Source organism: Bos indicus x Bos taurus, chromosome 2 (assembly GCF_003369695.1).
Source record: "Bos indicus x Bos taurus breed Angus x Brahman F1 hybrid chromosome 2, Bos_hybrid_MaternalHap_v2.0, whole genome shotgun sequence".
Lineage (NCBI taxonomy): Eukaryota > Metazoa > Chordata > Mammalia > Artiodactyla > Bovidae > Bos > Bos indicus x Bos taurus.
The window spans coordinates 112,814,413-112,829,863 of NC_040077.1; the positions used below are offsets into that span (position 1 = coordinate 112,814,413).

The following is a 15,451-nucleotide window of genomic DNA, read 5'->3' on the forward strand; positions in this document are numbered from 1 at the left end:
CTCATTTTTCTTCCTAATTTAATATAAATAAATATTGCTAAATATATATATGTATGCATATATATATTTCATTTTATGTTGCTAAATACTTTAACTGATCATTTTCCTTTTATGTAGCTAATTTATAATATTTTCATCATGTAAAAAAGAGCCTGGAAGTAAAACAACAAAAATGCTCAATTCCCCCAAATTTTTCCAAAGTGGCTATTTGGCATCATTGTGAGAGCTGTAGCCATGCCAAAATATCACTTCAAGGTTAGAAAAGTCCGAGACAAAAATATTGCCTCAGGACAAGTTCTCCTTTAAAAATATCACTTTTCTCTTTAAAAATATTTAGGAGTCCTACATTTGGCAATATTCAAACAGATACTTTTCTCTAACCTTGATTTTTGTTCTATAGGACTCCAAATTGGAAAAAAAAATCAGAAAGTATTTCAAGCAAGAAAGACATATAGATGAAAGCATTCATCTAATCATGGTAGTCCTGACTTCTCATCATAAATGAACCCGTGACTTAATTAACACGTAGAGTATCTCACAGCCACTATCACACAGGCCTGAAGAGAATCAGGCTTTGTATAATGTACCTTAAGAAATCTGGCAACGCTGTGGTTTGCCCTTTTTGTTTCTTCAAGTGCGTCTTTGTTTTTCCAAATCATGTGGTCAGCGAAGCTCATGACAAGATTGTCCAATTCATTTTGAAAAGATTCAGGAAATCTTTGAGGCCGAGAAAGCTAAAGAAAGAATGGATCATTGCTTTACAATGAGATCTGTGAAATACTAAGCCTGGAAAACATAACCTGTAAGACTTAACTTCATTCTATTTATTATCAAACAAAAAGTCTTTTTGGAAATTTGAAAGCAATAATGAAATTAGAAGCCATTTCAATTTCAAGGTCATGATTTCCACTTTTCAGTGAATTTTTCTTCTATTTTGGCCAATAAAGCTTTCACTTTTTCATTATAAATTATAACATATATGAATTGCAAACTATTCAGACAACATAGAAATGTAACATTTTTTATAACCTCTTAATACCCCTTCTTGCCTTCTCAGGAAATAACTACTATGAATGGTTTAATGACTATTATTCTAGATTTTCTTTGATTCACAGTTTTCTAATTTAAAAATCAATTATTTTGATTTTTTAAGACTATTAATAAGAATCTTCCAATAAACAACTATAAGAAATCAATGAATGAATAACTGAATGAGTACAGATATTAGTTTGAAATGTCCTCTAAGTTGTGAGTACCAGCTAGCTTTTTTATAAAAGTTATTTCAGTTTTATAAGAGACATAACTGACATATAAAATTATAACATATTTACACCATACACTCTGGTGTTTTCATGCACATAATAAATTGTGAAAGAATCCCCACCCCTCATCTAGTTAATTAAGCCATCCATCAGCTCACATACATATTTTTGGGGCGAGAACACTTAAGTTCTACTCTCCTAGCAAATTTCAATTATACAATACAGTGCTATCAACTATAATCACCATGTTTTCCATTAGACGCTCAAACGTTATTCATCTTATAGATGGAAGTCTATACCGGCTGGTCTTAACTCTGGTATTAGCATATGCCCATGACAGTTGTCAGTGAGACTTCACTGTCAAAATGCTTTTGCCATAAGATAAAAAATGGTTTGGCTGTGACATTACACAACTACACTGAGTAGTTGTGTACACAGTTACACAATTACACTCACTACACTGAGTAAAACTCTACAGGCCCCTAAAGAGTGCCCTTGGGTACAGAAATCTACGCCTCCTATTTTAACTCGGAAAATTTCAGGCAGCTGAGTTTTCCCATTTCTGTCACTGCTTTGTGAATTTATACAATTTCTTTGCACAAGATAGGTAAGATTCATTCACCTTTAGAAGATGGCTTTAAAATTAGACTTGCAATTTCACTATAGACAGAAACAGACAATTGAGAGTTTGACTAACCTTTATTTTCTTAATCTAAGCACTCAACCTTCCATGGTGCAAGAATAAAAACCATGGAGGCTAAAATTAGAGAAACTGCAGAGCACAAATACTGATTAACTACAGAATGCTGCAGTTGGCTTCGACTGGCTTTTTTTTTGCCATTTTTACCAGGAAATGACTGTTACTTTAAGAATCTCATGGTTACTCTCTGTATATATTCAAAGTTTACTATTGAAATAAAATTAAATTGACAACAAATAAACCTAGTGGATTTAACTGTATACATCATTTTTCATTCTGCTCCATATCCCTTGAGAAATAAGGGTAAATGATTCACCTGTGAAAACAACAATCAGGTTTTACATAATCAAAGCACAATTGTCGTTTTCCTCTTTTCACTGCGTTAGTCCTCTGCTGCTGCTGCTGCTAAGTCGCTTCAGTCGTGTCCGACTCTGTGCGACCTCATAGACGGCAGCCCACCAGGCTCCCCCATCCCTGGGATTCTCCAGGCAAGAACACTGGAGTGGGTTGCCATTTCCTTCTCCAATGCATGAAACTGAAAAGTGAAAGTGAAGTCGCTCAGTCGTGTCCGACTCTTAGCGACCCCATGGACTGCAGCCTACCAGGCCCCTCTGTCCATGGGATTTTCCAGGCAAGAGTACTGGAGTGGGGTGCCATGTTAGTCCTCTAAGAGACATTAAACACATCAGTGATGACATTTTCTTCACAAGGATATGCATTAACAGCCTGGACCTTGATAATTCCTCCGTTCCTCCTCCCTGCCCTTTTTTTGTCTTCCTTTCAAACTCCCCTTGAAGCCTACTCCCACTCTTAACCCCAAGACATGCTGATTGGTATACACAGGTAACATCTTTATTTTTTAACTTTTTTGGTTGTGCCACAGGGTTTGTAGGATCCTAGTCAGAATCCCTGACTAGGGATCAAACCCTGTCCCCAGGAGTGGAAGTGTCGAGTCCTAACCACTAGACCAGCAGGGAATTCCCAATGAGTAATATTTTAAATTCTTCTCCAGAAGTCTATCCCACAGTCTTGAGAGGGGAGAACTGCTGAGCTGGGGACGGTGGGCTTTCTGTCTCAGGAAAGGGAGGAAGGCAGTGAGGTGACAGTTGGATCCACAGCTGCAAGCTGGAACCTGCTGGAAAACCTGGGCTATGATACAGCAGAGATCACAAAGACCAGATGCAGAATGCAGGGGCTGAGTTTCAGGCATTTGGGAGTTGTGTTAGGAACAAGGGGCTGATGGAAAACAAAACATGCAGCCAATACAAGCAACCTTTCGCTACTAGAGCTCAGTGTTGAGAAGGCATTCGGCATTTTCTAGTAAATAGGAATTGACAAGGATAAGAAAGCAGGAGTGCCAGGGAGGTGCTGTCTGCCTCTCAGAGGGTTCTTTACCACAAGGGTTGCCATGGCCTCCTCCAGGGGATCTTCCCCGGGATCAAACCTACATCTCTTGTGTCTCCTCCATTGCAGGCAGGTTCTTTACCATTAGTGCCACCTGGAAAGCCCTAATAAATAGGAATTTGCCTTGGACACGAAAGCAGGGGTCTCAGGGAGGTGCTATCTGCCTCTCAGAGGACCAGACTAGAGGATATGACTTCCTCAAAGCTTCCTGATAGTGGAATATTGTTTTAATAACAAAGAAAGCCATTCACTTCGCAATTAAAAAAAAATAAAGAAAATGCAAATAGCTTGGGAGATGCTTATTGGGAATGCTTTTAAGTCAAATGATGGCATCTGGTCTACTCCTAATGTGATACATAGAGATGGTTAGAACATTAGATGGTCATGTGCCCTTGGAAGAAAACTGGGTGTGGTGGCTGCTCCTGAAGAGGGTCATGAAAAGGGAACTGGACTCAGTGAATATGAACTGCTGTCCATGAGAAGTTCTTCTGTTCTTAGGCTGTTCATAGGATGTTTGTAACCTATCGATTTGAGCAGATATATACTAGTGGGAACTGAAAGATTTTAGTCCAGTCCGTTCTTTTTACACATGGGAAAGCAGGCTGTGAGATGTTCAGTGTCTTTTTTATCATCTAACATGTTAATGGCAGAGCGAGGGTTATAATGCTGAGGTGTCCTGATAGAGCTTAATAACAGAGAGACAGGAATCATCCTTATCATCATGTTAGATTTTCTCTTGCTCCCAGGTCGGAGGCTGTTATCTCTGGGAGTAGAAGAGCAGACACAGCTGAAAAGCAAACCTGGGACTTAAGAATTCAGAGTTCTGGAATACTAGAGATGATTAGATGCACAGCCAGGGCAGGTCTCTTATGCTATGTCAAGACCATGTTTGGAAAGACTTGAGGCTGGAGGTGTGGATGGTGGCTCTGCAGAGACCCCTGAATCCTCAGTGCCCCATTCCTCTCCTCTAAGAGGCAGCACTTCTGGCATGTGGGAAGATGCTGCAGAAGCCTGCAAGGCAATAGGCAGACCCCTTGGGAGCTGTCCTTCCTCCTCTCCTGAAGCTCCGGGCATTAACTGGGTTATACCCCAGCTCAACTCAGCTGTGAACCTGCTCAGCCTAATAAGGTAAGGAAGAGTGTATACCCCAAGGAGTTAATAAGATTTAGCTAGCATGTGCCAGATATGGTTTCCCAAGTGATGGTAGTGGTAAAGAACTCGCCTGCCAATGCAGGAGAAGCAAGAGATTCGGGTTTGATCCCTGGGTCAGGAAGATCACTTGGCGAGGGAAATGGCAGCCCACTCCAGTATTCTTCCCTGGAAAATTCCATGGGCAGCGGAGACTGGTGGGCTACAGTTCATGGGGCCGCAAAGAGTTGAACACGACTGAGTAACTCAAAACAGCACAGCATGTACTGGCAAGGGCCACGTGGGAGTACCACTGAGACAACGTTGCGGGTGTTTGATCAACGTGGCCAGAATGAAAGAGTGGATAAGTTCAAATTCACTGAGTTGAGGGCACTTTGTCAGGACGTGGGCTTAAACAAGAATTCAGGGGATGGACCACTCACTGTTAGGTGGCTCTTAGGAGTCCTGGAGATGGCTCATTTTAAGCAGGATGAAAATACCTGGGTTGCCCTGGCAGATGATAGAGGAAGGAATAAAAAGGCAGAGGGAAGTGGACATAGGAATGGAAATATGAGCCCAGAAGACCCACTGTGCACCAAAGCCATCCAGAAGGTATTAGGGACTGACATCCCTAAGACATTCAATGGTATCTCCCCTCTGCAGGTGGGAGAGACAAATACAGTGTTGGCTCACTAACAGCCATGAGGATGAGGGTCAGCTATATACAGAGGTCATGTGATTGCACCCAATCTCCAGGGACCAGTGGCTGTGATGATCAAGACAAATGGCAAGTCTGGAGAGCAGCCAAGGGGGCTTGACTCTCAGGAAGCTGTAGGGCTGGTTACTGATGTGTGGAATCCCTAGGGACAAGACAGGTAGCAGGCAACAATGGCACTGCTTCATATCCACCAATAAGACAAAATGGACCATCAGAAGACAAGGATCTCTGTTCCAACAAATAGCCATGACTCTTCCATCTTCCTGGACCTGAGTCAGTTCTCAAATCTGGTACACGCTGGCTGAAGAGGAGGCAGGGTCCCTAAAGAAAATGTCCTGCAGCTTGAATAAGTGTCTAATGCAATGATTCTAAAGTCCTTCTCCAAAGGACCCTATAGGATTTTCTTAGGTGATTACACTCAAACATTTGAAGCACGAGTGGACACAGGATCTGAACTGATGTTGATATCTGGAGACCAAAATACCATCATGTCCACCTGCTTAGAGTAGAAACTCACAAGATTAATAATGTAGTCCTAAGTTCTGTTAGCAGCAGGTCCACTGGGTTCAAAGATCTGACCACCAGCCATTTACCTGGTCTAAATGTATAATTTGTATTGACACAATTGGCATTTGCAGTAAACACACTGGATGCTTGACTGGCGGCTTGGCCAAGGGTAACTTGGCCTCTGTCTTCCTGGACCTGAGTCAGTTCTCAAATCTGGTACACACTAACTGAAAAGGAGACAGGGTCCCTAAAGAAAGTGTCCTGCAGCTTTAGTAAGTGTATAATATAATGATTCTAAAGTCCATCTTCAAAGGGCTCTATAGGTTTTGGCCTAAGACACTGCCCCTCCCCCACCAAGAGTATAAATGAAGACAATAATTGCTATTCACCACTATCCCCACCCCATGCAATACTGTTCTGATTTAGTCTCCCAGTGAAGGAGGCATAGTGTCTGAGGTTTCTGCCTGGTCTTACTCACAAAGAGAACAGAGAGAAATACATGCAGAAATCAGGGAATCTACTTGGGAGGTTCTTGATCCTCCTTACCCAACTGTAACTAGAAATGGTCCAAAGGCTGAGACCACTCTGGACCCATTTGGAATGAGCGTTTGGGCCACAACACAGGTAAGTGACTGAGACCTTCAGAGCTACTGGCTGAAGGTGAGGGGAATCTAGAATGGATGGCAGAGGAGGGAGGCGATGAGAACCATGTACGGTCCTGAGGCCAGCAATAGTAACAGACTACAGTTAATCAAATCCCACTAGGCCCCATTTTTCAGGAAGAGAGGCCCAGGGAAGCTACGGAGGGGCAGAATCAGAGACATTTGCAAAATGTAGTGTAATCTGTGGACCGTGGACCGAAGGTGGCAGTCAAGGATATGCACAGCGCAGACATTCCTTTGAGAAAAAATCTGCTTGATGAAAGAAACAGCTACGGAGTTTTGGGGATGCACTCAAGAGACCATGCCAAGGTCACCAAGGTCACATTCTCCCTGGCTGCTCCAAGCTTGCAGAGGTGTCAGAGTCAGATCATCTGCCCAATGCAGGACTTTCCTCATGAACATTCCTTGCTCTCAGACAGCCCATTGGTCCAGCTAAAACTGTCTCACTGCAAGGCTCTTTGCAGTCAATCCTCCTTCCTTTGCCATTTCCTTTCACAGGCATCAGACTTCCCTAGTCCTTTTGCCTGTCTTTTTATCCTTTACAGTCATTTTGCATTTCTAACTTTGTCCTTCCATCTGCTTCTGAAGGACCTGTACTGACACACAATCACGTCTCCTACATAGAAAGCATGAGCAGGGACTTCCCTGGTGGTCCAGTGGCTAAGACTTTGCCTTCCAAGGCAAGGCGTGTGGGTTCGATCCCTGACTGGGGGACTAAGGGATTTCCCTGATGGCTCAGACAGTAAAGAATTTGCCTGCAATGCAGGAGATCCAGGTTCAATCCCTGGGTCGAGAAGATCCCCTGGAGATGGGAATGGCTACCCACTCCAGTATTCTTGCCTGGAGAATTCCACGGACACACGACTCTGGCAGGCTACACTCCATGGGGTCGAAAAGAGCTGGACATGACTGACTGACTAACACTCTCTCTGGGGGAGGCTAAGATCTCACATGCCTTGCTAGCAAAAAACCAAAACGTAAAAGATAAGTAATATTGTAACAAATTCCATAAAGACTTTAAAAATGGTCCAGATAAAAAAATTCTTAAAGCAGTGAGCATAAATCAGTAAGGTTTAGAAAACAAATAAAAATGGAACTAATAAGAGCATATTCATTATTCAGAGAATATTCATGAGCATAATTGTTGGATGCTATTTTATTACATATGATCATACCTGAATTTTATTTGTGTCAATCAAGTGCTGTGCCATGGATTTTAGGATAATTGCAAAGAAGAACCAGGAATGCTGTTAGGAAAAGAAAAGACAATCAGAAATTTATTATCTTACAGCAAAGTAATGATAATTCTGTTCTTTACAACATGCGATACTATAAAATCTTTATCTTGGAATGTATTCTTTGAAATTAAATGCATCAGAGGAATAATATAGTCTCCATTATGTTAGGATCATCCTTAGCAAAATTCTAATGGGAAATGTAAATGCCAGGTATTTCTGTTTCCCAGTCATCTCAAAGACTGTATAACACAAGAAACTGGCTTATTTGACATGGCTGATTAGACAGTCGTCTTAGGAAATACTTATTCATGGGGTGTTCTACCTGTTTTCCTTAAACAAAACTAAATGTTGTAGCAGGCCCACCCCTCACATTACGATGGGTAGAGGCAAGTAAAAATGGAAGCTGTATGTTTAAGTATTTAAAAGCTAACAGAGTGTTAAATAAAGTATGTTGGCTCTTCCTACCTTGACAAATACAACTTCATGACATTTTGGAATACTGTACCTGAATGTGGGAGCATAGGAAGAGCATGACCCTGGCCCACCCCTTCCTCTCACCCGGGGCTCCGTCCTGCCCTGAGGGACCTGGTGTGACTGTCCAGCCTGCAAGCCCAAGCGCTGCCCACAAACCTCTCCACAGTTCCTCTCTCCCACCATACACTGCTCCTGCCTTAGGTCTGGGGCTACACTCAGGCAACAAGAGTTTCCCTCTTTAGTATGGACTTCTAAAGAGGTGTAAGCAGGCCCAGGAATAAACCTACAAGCTCTAAAGGTGGGGGCTCCTGGGAATCCTTATAGTTCCAGGCGGCATTCCTTTGACTCCCTTCACACTTTGCCTCATGAGAAGGGGTGCACTTGGAGAAGGCCAAAGAATACCCAGGGCTTCCCAGGTGGTGCTAGTGGTAAAGAACTGGCCGCCAATCCAGGAGACACAAGGGATGTGGGTTTGATCCCTGGGTTGGGAAGATCCTCTGGAGAAGGAAATGGTACCCCACTCCAGAATTCTTGCCTGGAAAACTCCATGGGCAGACGACCCTGGTGGGCTGCAGTCCATGGGGTCACAAAGGGTCAGACACAACTGAGCACACATAGCAGCAAAGAACACCCAAGGATGCTAGGTAGGCAGCCTTCTCCAGCGACCCTGTCCCCACCCTTACCCCGTTACAGTCTATTCTCTATGCAGTCATCAGAGAGACCCTTTTGAACCATGGTCAGCTCAATTCACTTCTCCCCTCAAAGGCCTCTCATGGCTCCCAGTTTCTCTCCCAGCAGAAGCCAAAGCCCTTGCAATGGCCCACAGGCCTTACGCTACCCGCCTAACCTCCTGGTGCCTCTCTGACTTCATCTTGCCTCCTCTCTTTGCTTACGTGGCTCCTGACCTTCCTGCCATCCTTTAGGCACGTCCACCAGGTGTGCTGCTGCCTTACGACATTATACAGGTCTTCCCCTCAATCTTTATTTTCTTTAATTGAAATACAGTTGACTTAATAATGTTATGTAAGTTTCAGGTGTACAACATAATGATTCAATATTTTTATGGAGTGCACTCCTCAAGGTTATTATAAAATACCGGCAATATACCCTGTGCTCCTCATTACATTGTTGTAGTTTATTTTATACCTAGCAGTTTGTACCTCTTAATCCCCTTGACTTATTTTGCCCCTCCCCTCACTCCTCTCCCCTCAGATAACCGCTAGTTGGTTCTCTGTATCACTAAGCCTGTTTCTGTTTTCTTATACTCACTTGTTGGCTTTATTTTTTAGATTCCACATATAAGTGAACTAAATTTTGCTATTTGTGACATCATGGATGGACCTGGAGGGCATTACATGCTTAGTGAAATAAGTCAAAGAATGACAAATACTGTATGTTTCCCCTTCTCCCTTTAATGTTCTACCCTAAACGTCTCTAGCTCTCTCACCCCCTTCACATTTTTTGCTGAGGTCTTTCCTTCTCCACAGCTCTATCCTGACCACTGTATTTAAAACTGTAAACCTCACTTTGCACTCAGTGCTCCCCATGCCCTTACCTGCTTGATATTTTCTTTTCCCATGCTACTTCTCACCGCTGAACATGCAATTTTTTCCCAACATTTTTTAAAACCTTTTTTAAGGTTTTAAAGCATATTTAAAGACTTTTTTTTTTTTAATCTTTAGGCCACACCGCCTGGCATGTGGGATTTTTTTAAATCGATTTTTTAAATTTTAAAACTAATTTTTTTTATTTTAAAACAAAAGAAATTAGAATTACTTTACAATGTTGTGTTAATTTCTGCTGTGCAACATGAATCAGCTGTATGTATACATACATCCCCTCCCTCTTGAGCTTCCCTTCCACCCTGCCCTCCCACCCCACCCTCCCCTCTAGGTCATCACAGAGCATCAAGCTGAGCATCCTGGGTCACACAGCAACTTCCCACTAGCTATCTGTTTCACACATGGTAGTGTATATACGTCAATGCGACTCTTGTAGTTCATCTCAACCTCTCCTTCCCACATGTGGGATCTTAATTTCCTGATCAGGGATTGAACCTGAGCCCCCTGCATTGGCAACGTGGAGTCTTAACCACTGGACAGCCAGGGAAGTCCCTGAACATGCAATTTAATTAACTTTGCTATTATGTGGGTCATTTACTATTTTTTATCTTGCAGTACTATGTAAACTTCCCAAAGGCAGAGATTTTTATTCTATTCTCTATATGCATATCAAGTGCCAAGGATGGTGAGGATGGTGTTTGTTGTATGGAAGGCACTTAGAACATATTTGCTGGATAAATTGAATGAATATGCTCATACAGCTAATTTAAATTTAAACAAACAAACCACTTGACCTAGACAACTTTGATTTTAGTGAAATGCTGATGCTTATTGATCCAGCCTCAGCCCTCTCTAGCTACTTACTCATCAATCATCTATCTGTCAAGTCATGATAGATAATTAATTTAGCAGGGGAGTACATTCACAAGTCTATAATAACTTAGAGTTATATCTTCATAAGCTTCTCACCATCTTTTATGTTACTACAAATGCATGTGTTGCAACTTTTGGGGGAAAAAGAGTAGCTGTTTCTCTGCCTCCTTTCTGCTGTCAGTCTACTCATTAATATATCATTAATCCTTTTGTTGGTATTTTTCCTCTTGTTGTGCCTAAAAACCCCATAAACTTTATTTTGGGTACACTTAGTACTTTTGAATGTTACAGGCCATTCTTAAGAGTCATTCATTTTGCCTTTAGGCCAAAGGACCTGAGTCCATTCTACTTTTAAAGATGATCTGTTCTCTTAATACTGGAGGAGGGCATGGCAACCCACTCCAGTATTCTTGCCTGGGGAATCCCATGGACGGAGGAGCCTGGTGGGCTACAGTCCATGGGGTCACATGCTACTGTTCCAACACGAAGCTTACACCAGAAACCATAAGAGAAACGATCTATAAAAATCAATGACTCCTATCACCTTCAGAGTTGAGTGTAAGCCATCCCAGTGAAAGCCCGTCTTTAAATTCTTTACCTTCAGGACATGCTTGACTGTTGTGGAGTCATTTGATTGCAAAAGACCAGTCATATTTTTAACCAGTTCTTCATGTATAGTTCTCTCCTTGTATGCCGTAGTCTTGAACACAAACTGAAGAAAATCCAAACAGTGAAAAAAAAGTTAAACACTTAAAAACAAAGGGTCAAAAATTATGTTCCATGAATAACTCATGTCTCAAAATTATCTGCTCATGCCAGATTTTGTCATGAAATAAATGAAGGCCCAATGATAAGTGTAATACACACCTGCTCCTACTGAGGGCTTTGTACAGGTAGAGCCTTGCTCACCTAAGCTCTCCTTGACACACTCTTAGTAGAAATAAAAAAGAAGATCAGAGAGCAATTCAGCGGGTTCAAGGAAACATGGAGGGCTTTGACCCACCTACTGAGGGCACATTTCCCCTTCTCCTTCCTTCCACTGGCAACAGGTGGGTGGCATGGTAGCATTTCTTCATCCTGAAAGGGTAGAGCACCCACTCAAATAGCCAAGTGGGGAACCTGGTGCCTTCCAGAGGCCAGTAGGAGAACTGCCCACGAGCCCGGGGTCCACTACCTCCTCACGCTGAGACGCGGCAACCAAGAGGTTCATAAACATTGGCCGTCAGTAAGATAACAAAGGCTGCTGGCCTTTTCCTTAAAAGATCGGTTGTTGGCACAGTGAGTGCATGTCATGGTTTAGTCTTCCATATTTCTTCATATATTTTAAGTATCAATTCATGCACATATATTTAAAGTACAAAATGCTTATGATGTTTTACTTATGAGTTGGGTTTGCCTCAAGGAAGGTCATTTCTTTATAATATTTACAGTTTGGACTTCACTATCGTCAAGGGTGAAGACAGACAAGAAACAAAGCAGAGGCACTTTGCATTTGGGGTCTATAGCTATTTCTTTGACTTCATAGCACATTGATGCCTAAATCTCCTGAGGCGTCTGACTTCTCCAAGCTCATCCCAAAGGAGAAGAATAAGGCTAAGAGATGCATGAAACTAGCTAAAATCAAGAGTAGTACAATTTTCCCCCTCATGGATTATGACTCCTATGAGGGTAATGTAATCAACTATCTAATCCCATGCACAGTTACTTAGCTCCAAGGGCATTTTGACTAGCTCTGAAATTTTTTAAAATTTTGGCTAAACCATGTCAATCCCATGAGTTGCTATAAACGATGGTATCTAATTAGATCAACTTTAGACATACATCTTTGAAAAAGACACGGTGAGTGTATGTGTACATTTTGGATATTGTAGATGGAGTGAGTTAGCAGCATTTAGCACCACTGAACTTGAAATGGTGTTTAGCATATTTCTGAATAAGTATGAACTATATCAACAATCACATTTTGCAAGGACATCAAAGCAGGTATTGACCCCAGTTTTCATTAAACTCTTAGGTGTGGAGCTTAATATTATTGTATATGTTAGAAATTAATTTTTTTCCATTAAGGGTGAAAAAAAAAATCAGATTCCTTGGTCAAGGTCAGACTGTCAGCCATGTACTATATATAGCAGGAGTCAAATCACAGAGTCAGATAGCTGGATGTTCATCTCATCCACTCATCTCACTTCACAGAGAGGAAATGTGAGGTTCAGACAGGCTGATCACTCCGAGTTAACGATCTAACCCTAACTAGAATCTAGTTTTCCATTTTCTACTTTAGTGCTTTTTCCAGAATAAATTTTAGTTGGTTATATATATTTGTCTGTATTTGTTTTAGACATATGAAATTATGTTATGAAACATCTTTAGGAATTGTCATCAGCTTGAAAATCCACGTAGGTGTATTTCTGGATTTAAAACACTGACAAAATGTGGTCCACTGGAGAAAACACTTCAAAGCAAACTCAATAAGTATCCTCCTACATCATAAAATCAAATGGTCTCGTCAGGATTTTTTTAAATATCCTGGTTAAAAATAAGGACTGCTCCAGGAAGCACTGCCAGGATACCACTCCAAGAGCATTACAGATTGCTTCTATGAGCTGATATAAGGCTCTCATCAGGAACTAGCCTTGGCTGTCACAAAAATAGTCACATCAGTGGGTTCTAAAAGCAATTTTTGGTAATTCTACTGGAACAAGGTAAATAATACGTGTGTTGAAAAGGAGATGACTTTGTATGACAGAGATTGGGAAATTTTTTTCCTTTCATGCCCTCCGGAGCTTGAAATGGAAAACTGGGGTAAGGGTTGAGAGAATGAAAATTCTATAGATGATTCTGCTGAACAGTAAACTCATCAATATCCTATAAAAGGAAGCTATGCCTCTGTCTTACAGAGCAAACTAAAAAGGCATTTGTAGATGGAACTGGCCTTTGGCAATTGAATTGTAGACCTTATTGGGTAAAATCATACCATAGGGAAATTATTGTGAAATTACTATTTTTGGCATATAAGGGCACACACTCATACTTAGATATTTGGGAAGACATTTAACTTTTCTGACAGATAAAAAACATGTTAATATGAAACTGTAATGGGAGTAATTCCTCACTGATAATATCTCAGAGGGGTTCACTCCAGAATAAAATTTTTAGTTATTTCTTGCTGTCACAAAATTTTAGCACAAAGGACCCCAAATTTCTTCTCTGGTTGCCTTTTTAGACATCTAAACTACATGGGCACATGTCTACCTATATATATTCATGGAATATTTTCTTTTAATTAAAAAGTTCTATGTCTCTTAAAAGAGATAATCTATACATAAAAATTGAAATTTAGGTCCTTTATTTATATAAAGGAATATAAGATACTTTTATTTATCTCTGGATGGTTTTTTTCTTTTCCTTCAAGAAGATGACCTTTAGGCTGGAACTATAATGTGCAAACATCATCACAAGTTCACTGGCATAAATTCACAGGCCAACTGAAAATGAGAATATAAACATGTCCAAGTGAACATCTGACGAAGGCCACTGGAGGAAGCAGTGCACACTGATGGGATGGGCTAGTGGTTCATGCCGGAGGAGAAAGGACTTAACATACCAGAAGCAGGTACAAATATACAGTAACTGGGAAAATGAAATAATGCCTGAGAAAACAATAAAAAGAGCTAAGAAAACATTACAGAAGAAACAGCACATTCAACAAACCAACAGGAGGCATCTTCCTTAAATTTACAGAGGAATTTCATATATTTCTAATGTTGATTTCAAAAGACCATACTTTCGTTTTCTCCTGCACTTCTTTCTTTGCTTTTTCTCCCCATATAAATATTCATTTGCACATGTATGCATTATTTATATATTGAAATAATACATTAATCCCATTAATGCAAAAAAGAAGGAGTTCTAAGTCACTAAAGGGAAAGTTCAGTATGACTGGGGTGGGCACCATTCAGCTAAAGAGGGGAACTCCTCACTTATTGCAGACAGGAAATGAGACAAGCCACACAGCACAAGGGGATACAACTGACGCCCACGTGGCAATTTCATACCTTAATGTAGGACTGGACAGAGTGGTCCAGCTGTTCCTCATGGCACTTGGCCACGATGTCGGTCAGAACCCTGGAAGAGCAAAGCTGTTGAGTGGCCTTTCTGGAGAAGGCAGGAAAATACCACTTGGTTTGTCACTGAAGTGCTTGGTGAGCTGGGCACTTAATCATTACTGAATGAATGAATGAACCAATTTCAAACTCAGTACCGGGTGTTCAGTATCTATAACATCCATTAGCCATTTCCAACCTTGAAATTTCTAAACACGAAGATAAAAGTAATGTCTTATGGCTGCTATTACAGTTTGTGTCTGCTGACAATGTCTTTTTGGAAAAGGAAGTGATTTTAGTATCTTATTAAAACTTAAGATCTTTAACCTCTAAGTATCACATTCTGTTTTTAAAGAGCTTGTCTTCCAACTTAGAGGTGTTATATATGTGCTTTTGGAAAAAGTATTCAGTCTAAAATGTAAGTTTTTGGGTTTTCCTCCTTAGCTGGGTTAGAGTCCAGTAGCAATTGTGGTACAGGTTGATTTCTTCACATTAATCCTTGCAGTTACTCCATGGCTGTAGTGCTTAGGAATATCTCAGAATTTTAACAGGTCTATCTGCTGAAATATTTAGGAGTTTTTGCCAACAGATGCATATACTCATGCTGAAAAGAGTACAACCTGAAGGCACAGTTGGGGACTTCTAATCTGGCTCCAGAACTGGATGGTTGTAGGAATGTTAGAGATGTTTTAATTTTCTAGCTTCAGAGCTTTACTTTAAAAATGATGCTGTGCTTAGTCACTCAGTAGTGTCCTCCTCTTTGTGACCCCATGGACTGTAGCCAGCCAGGCTCCTCTGTCCACGGGGATTCTCTAGGCAA

The 15,451-nt window shown here is 41.1% G+C and overlaps 1 protein-coding gene across 11 annotated transcripts in view; it reads right to left on the reverse strand.

Annotated features, from left to right (window-relative positions):
- The window catches only part of DOCK10 (dedicator of cytokinesis 10), a 304,461-nt gene that overhangs the window by 56,226 nt on the left and 232,784 nt on the right, over positions 1–15,451 (reverse strand). For all 11 annotated transcript variants that reach the window (XM_027514857.1, XM_027514867.1, XM_027514851.1 and 8 more), the window contains exons 25-28: positions 14,584–14,653; positions 11,127–11,240; positions 7,557–7,628; positions 588–734 (exon numbers count right to left, since the gene is read on the reverse strand). In XM_027514857.1, coding sequence (XP_027370658.1) covers positions 588–734; positions 7,557–7,628; positions 11,127–11,240; positions 14,584–14,653 — 403 coding nt within the window. The remainder of the gene's footprint in view (positions 1–587; positions 735–7,556; positions 7,629–11,126; positions 11,241–14,583; positions 14,654–15,451) is intronic.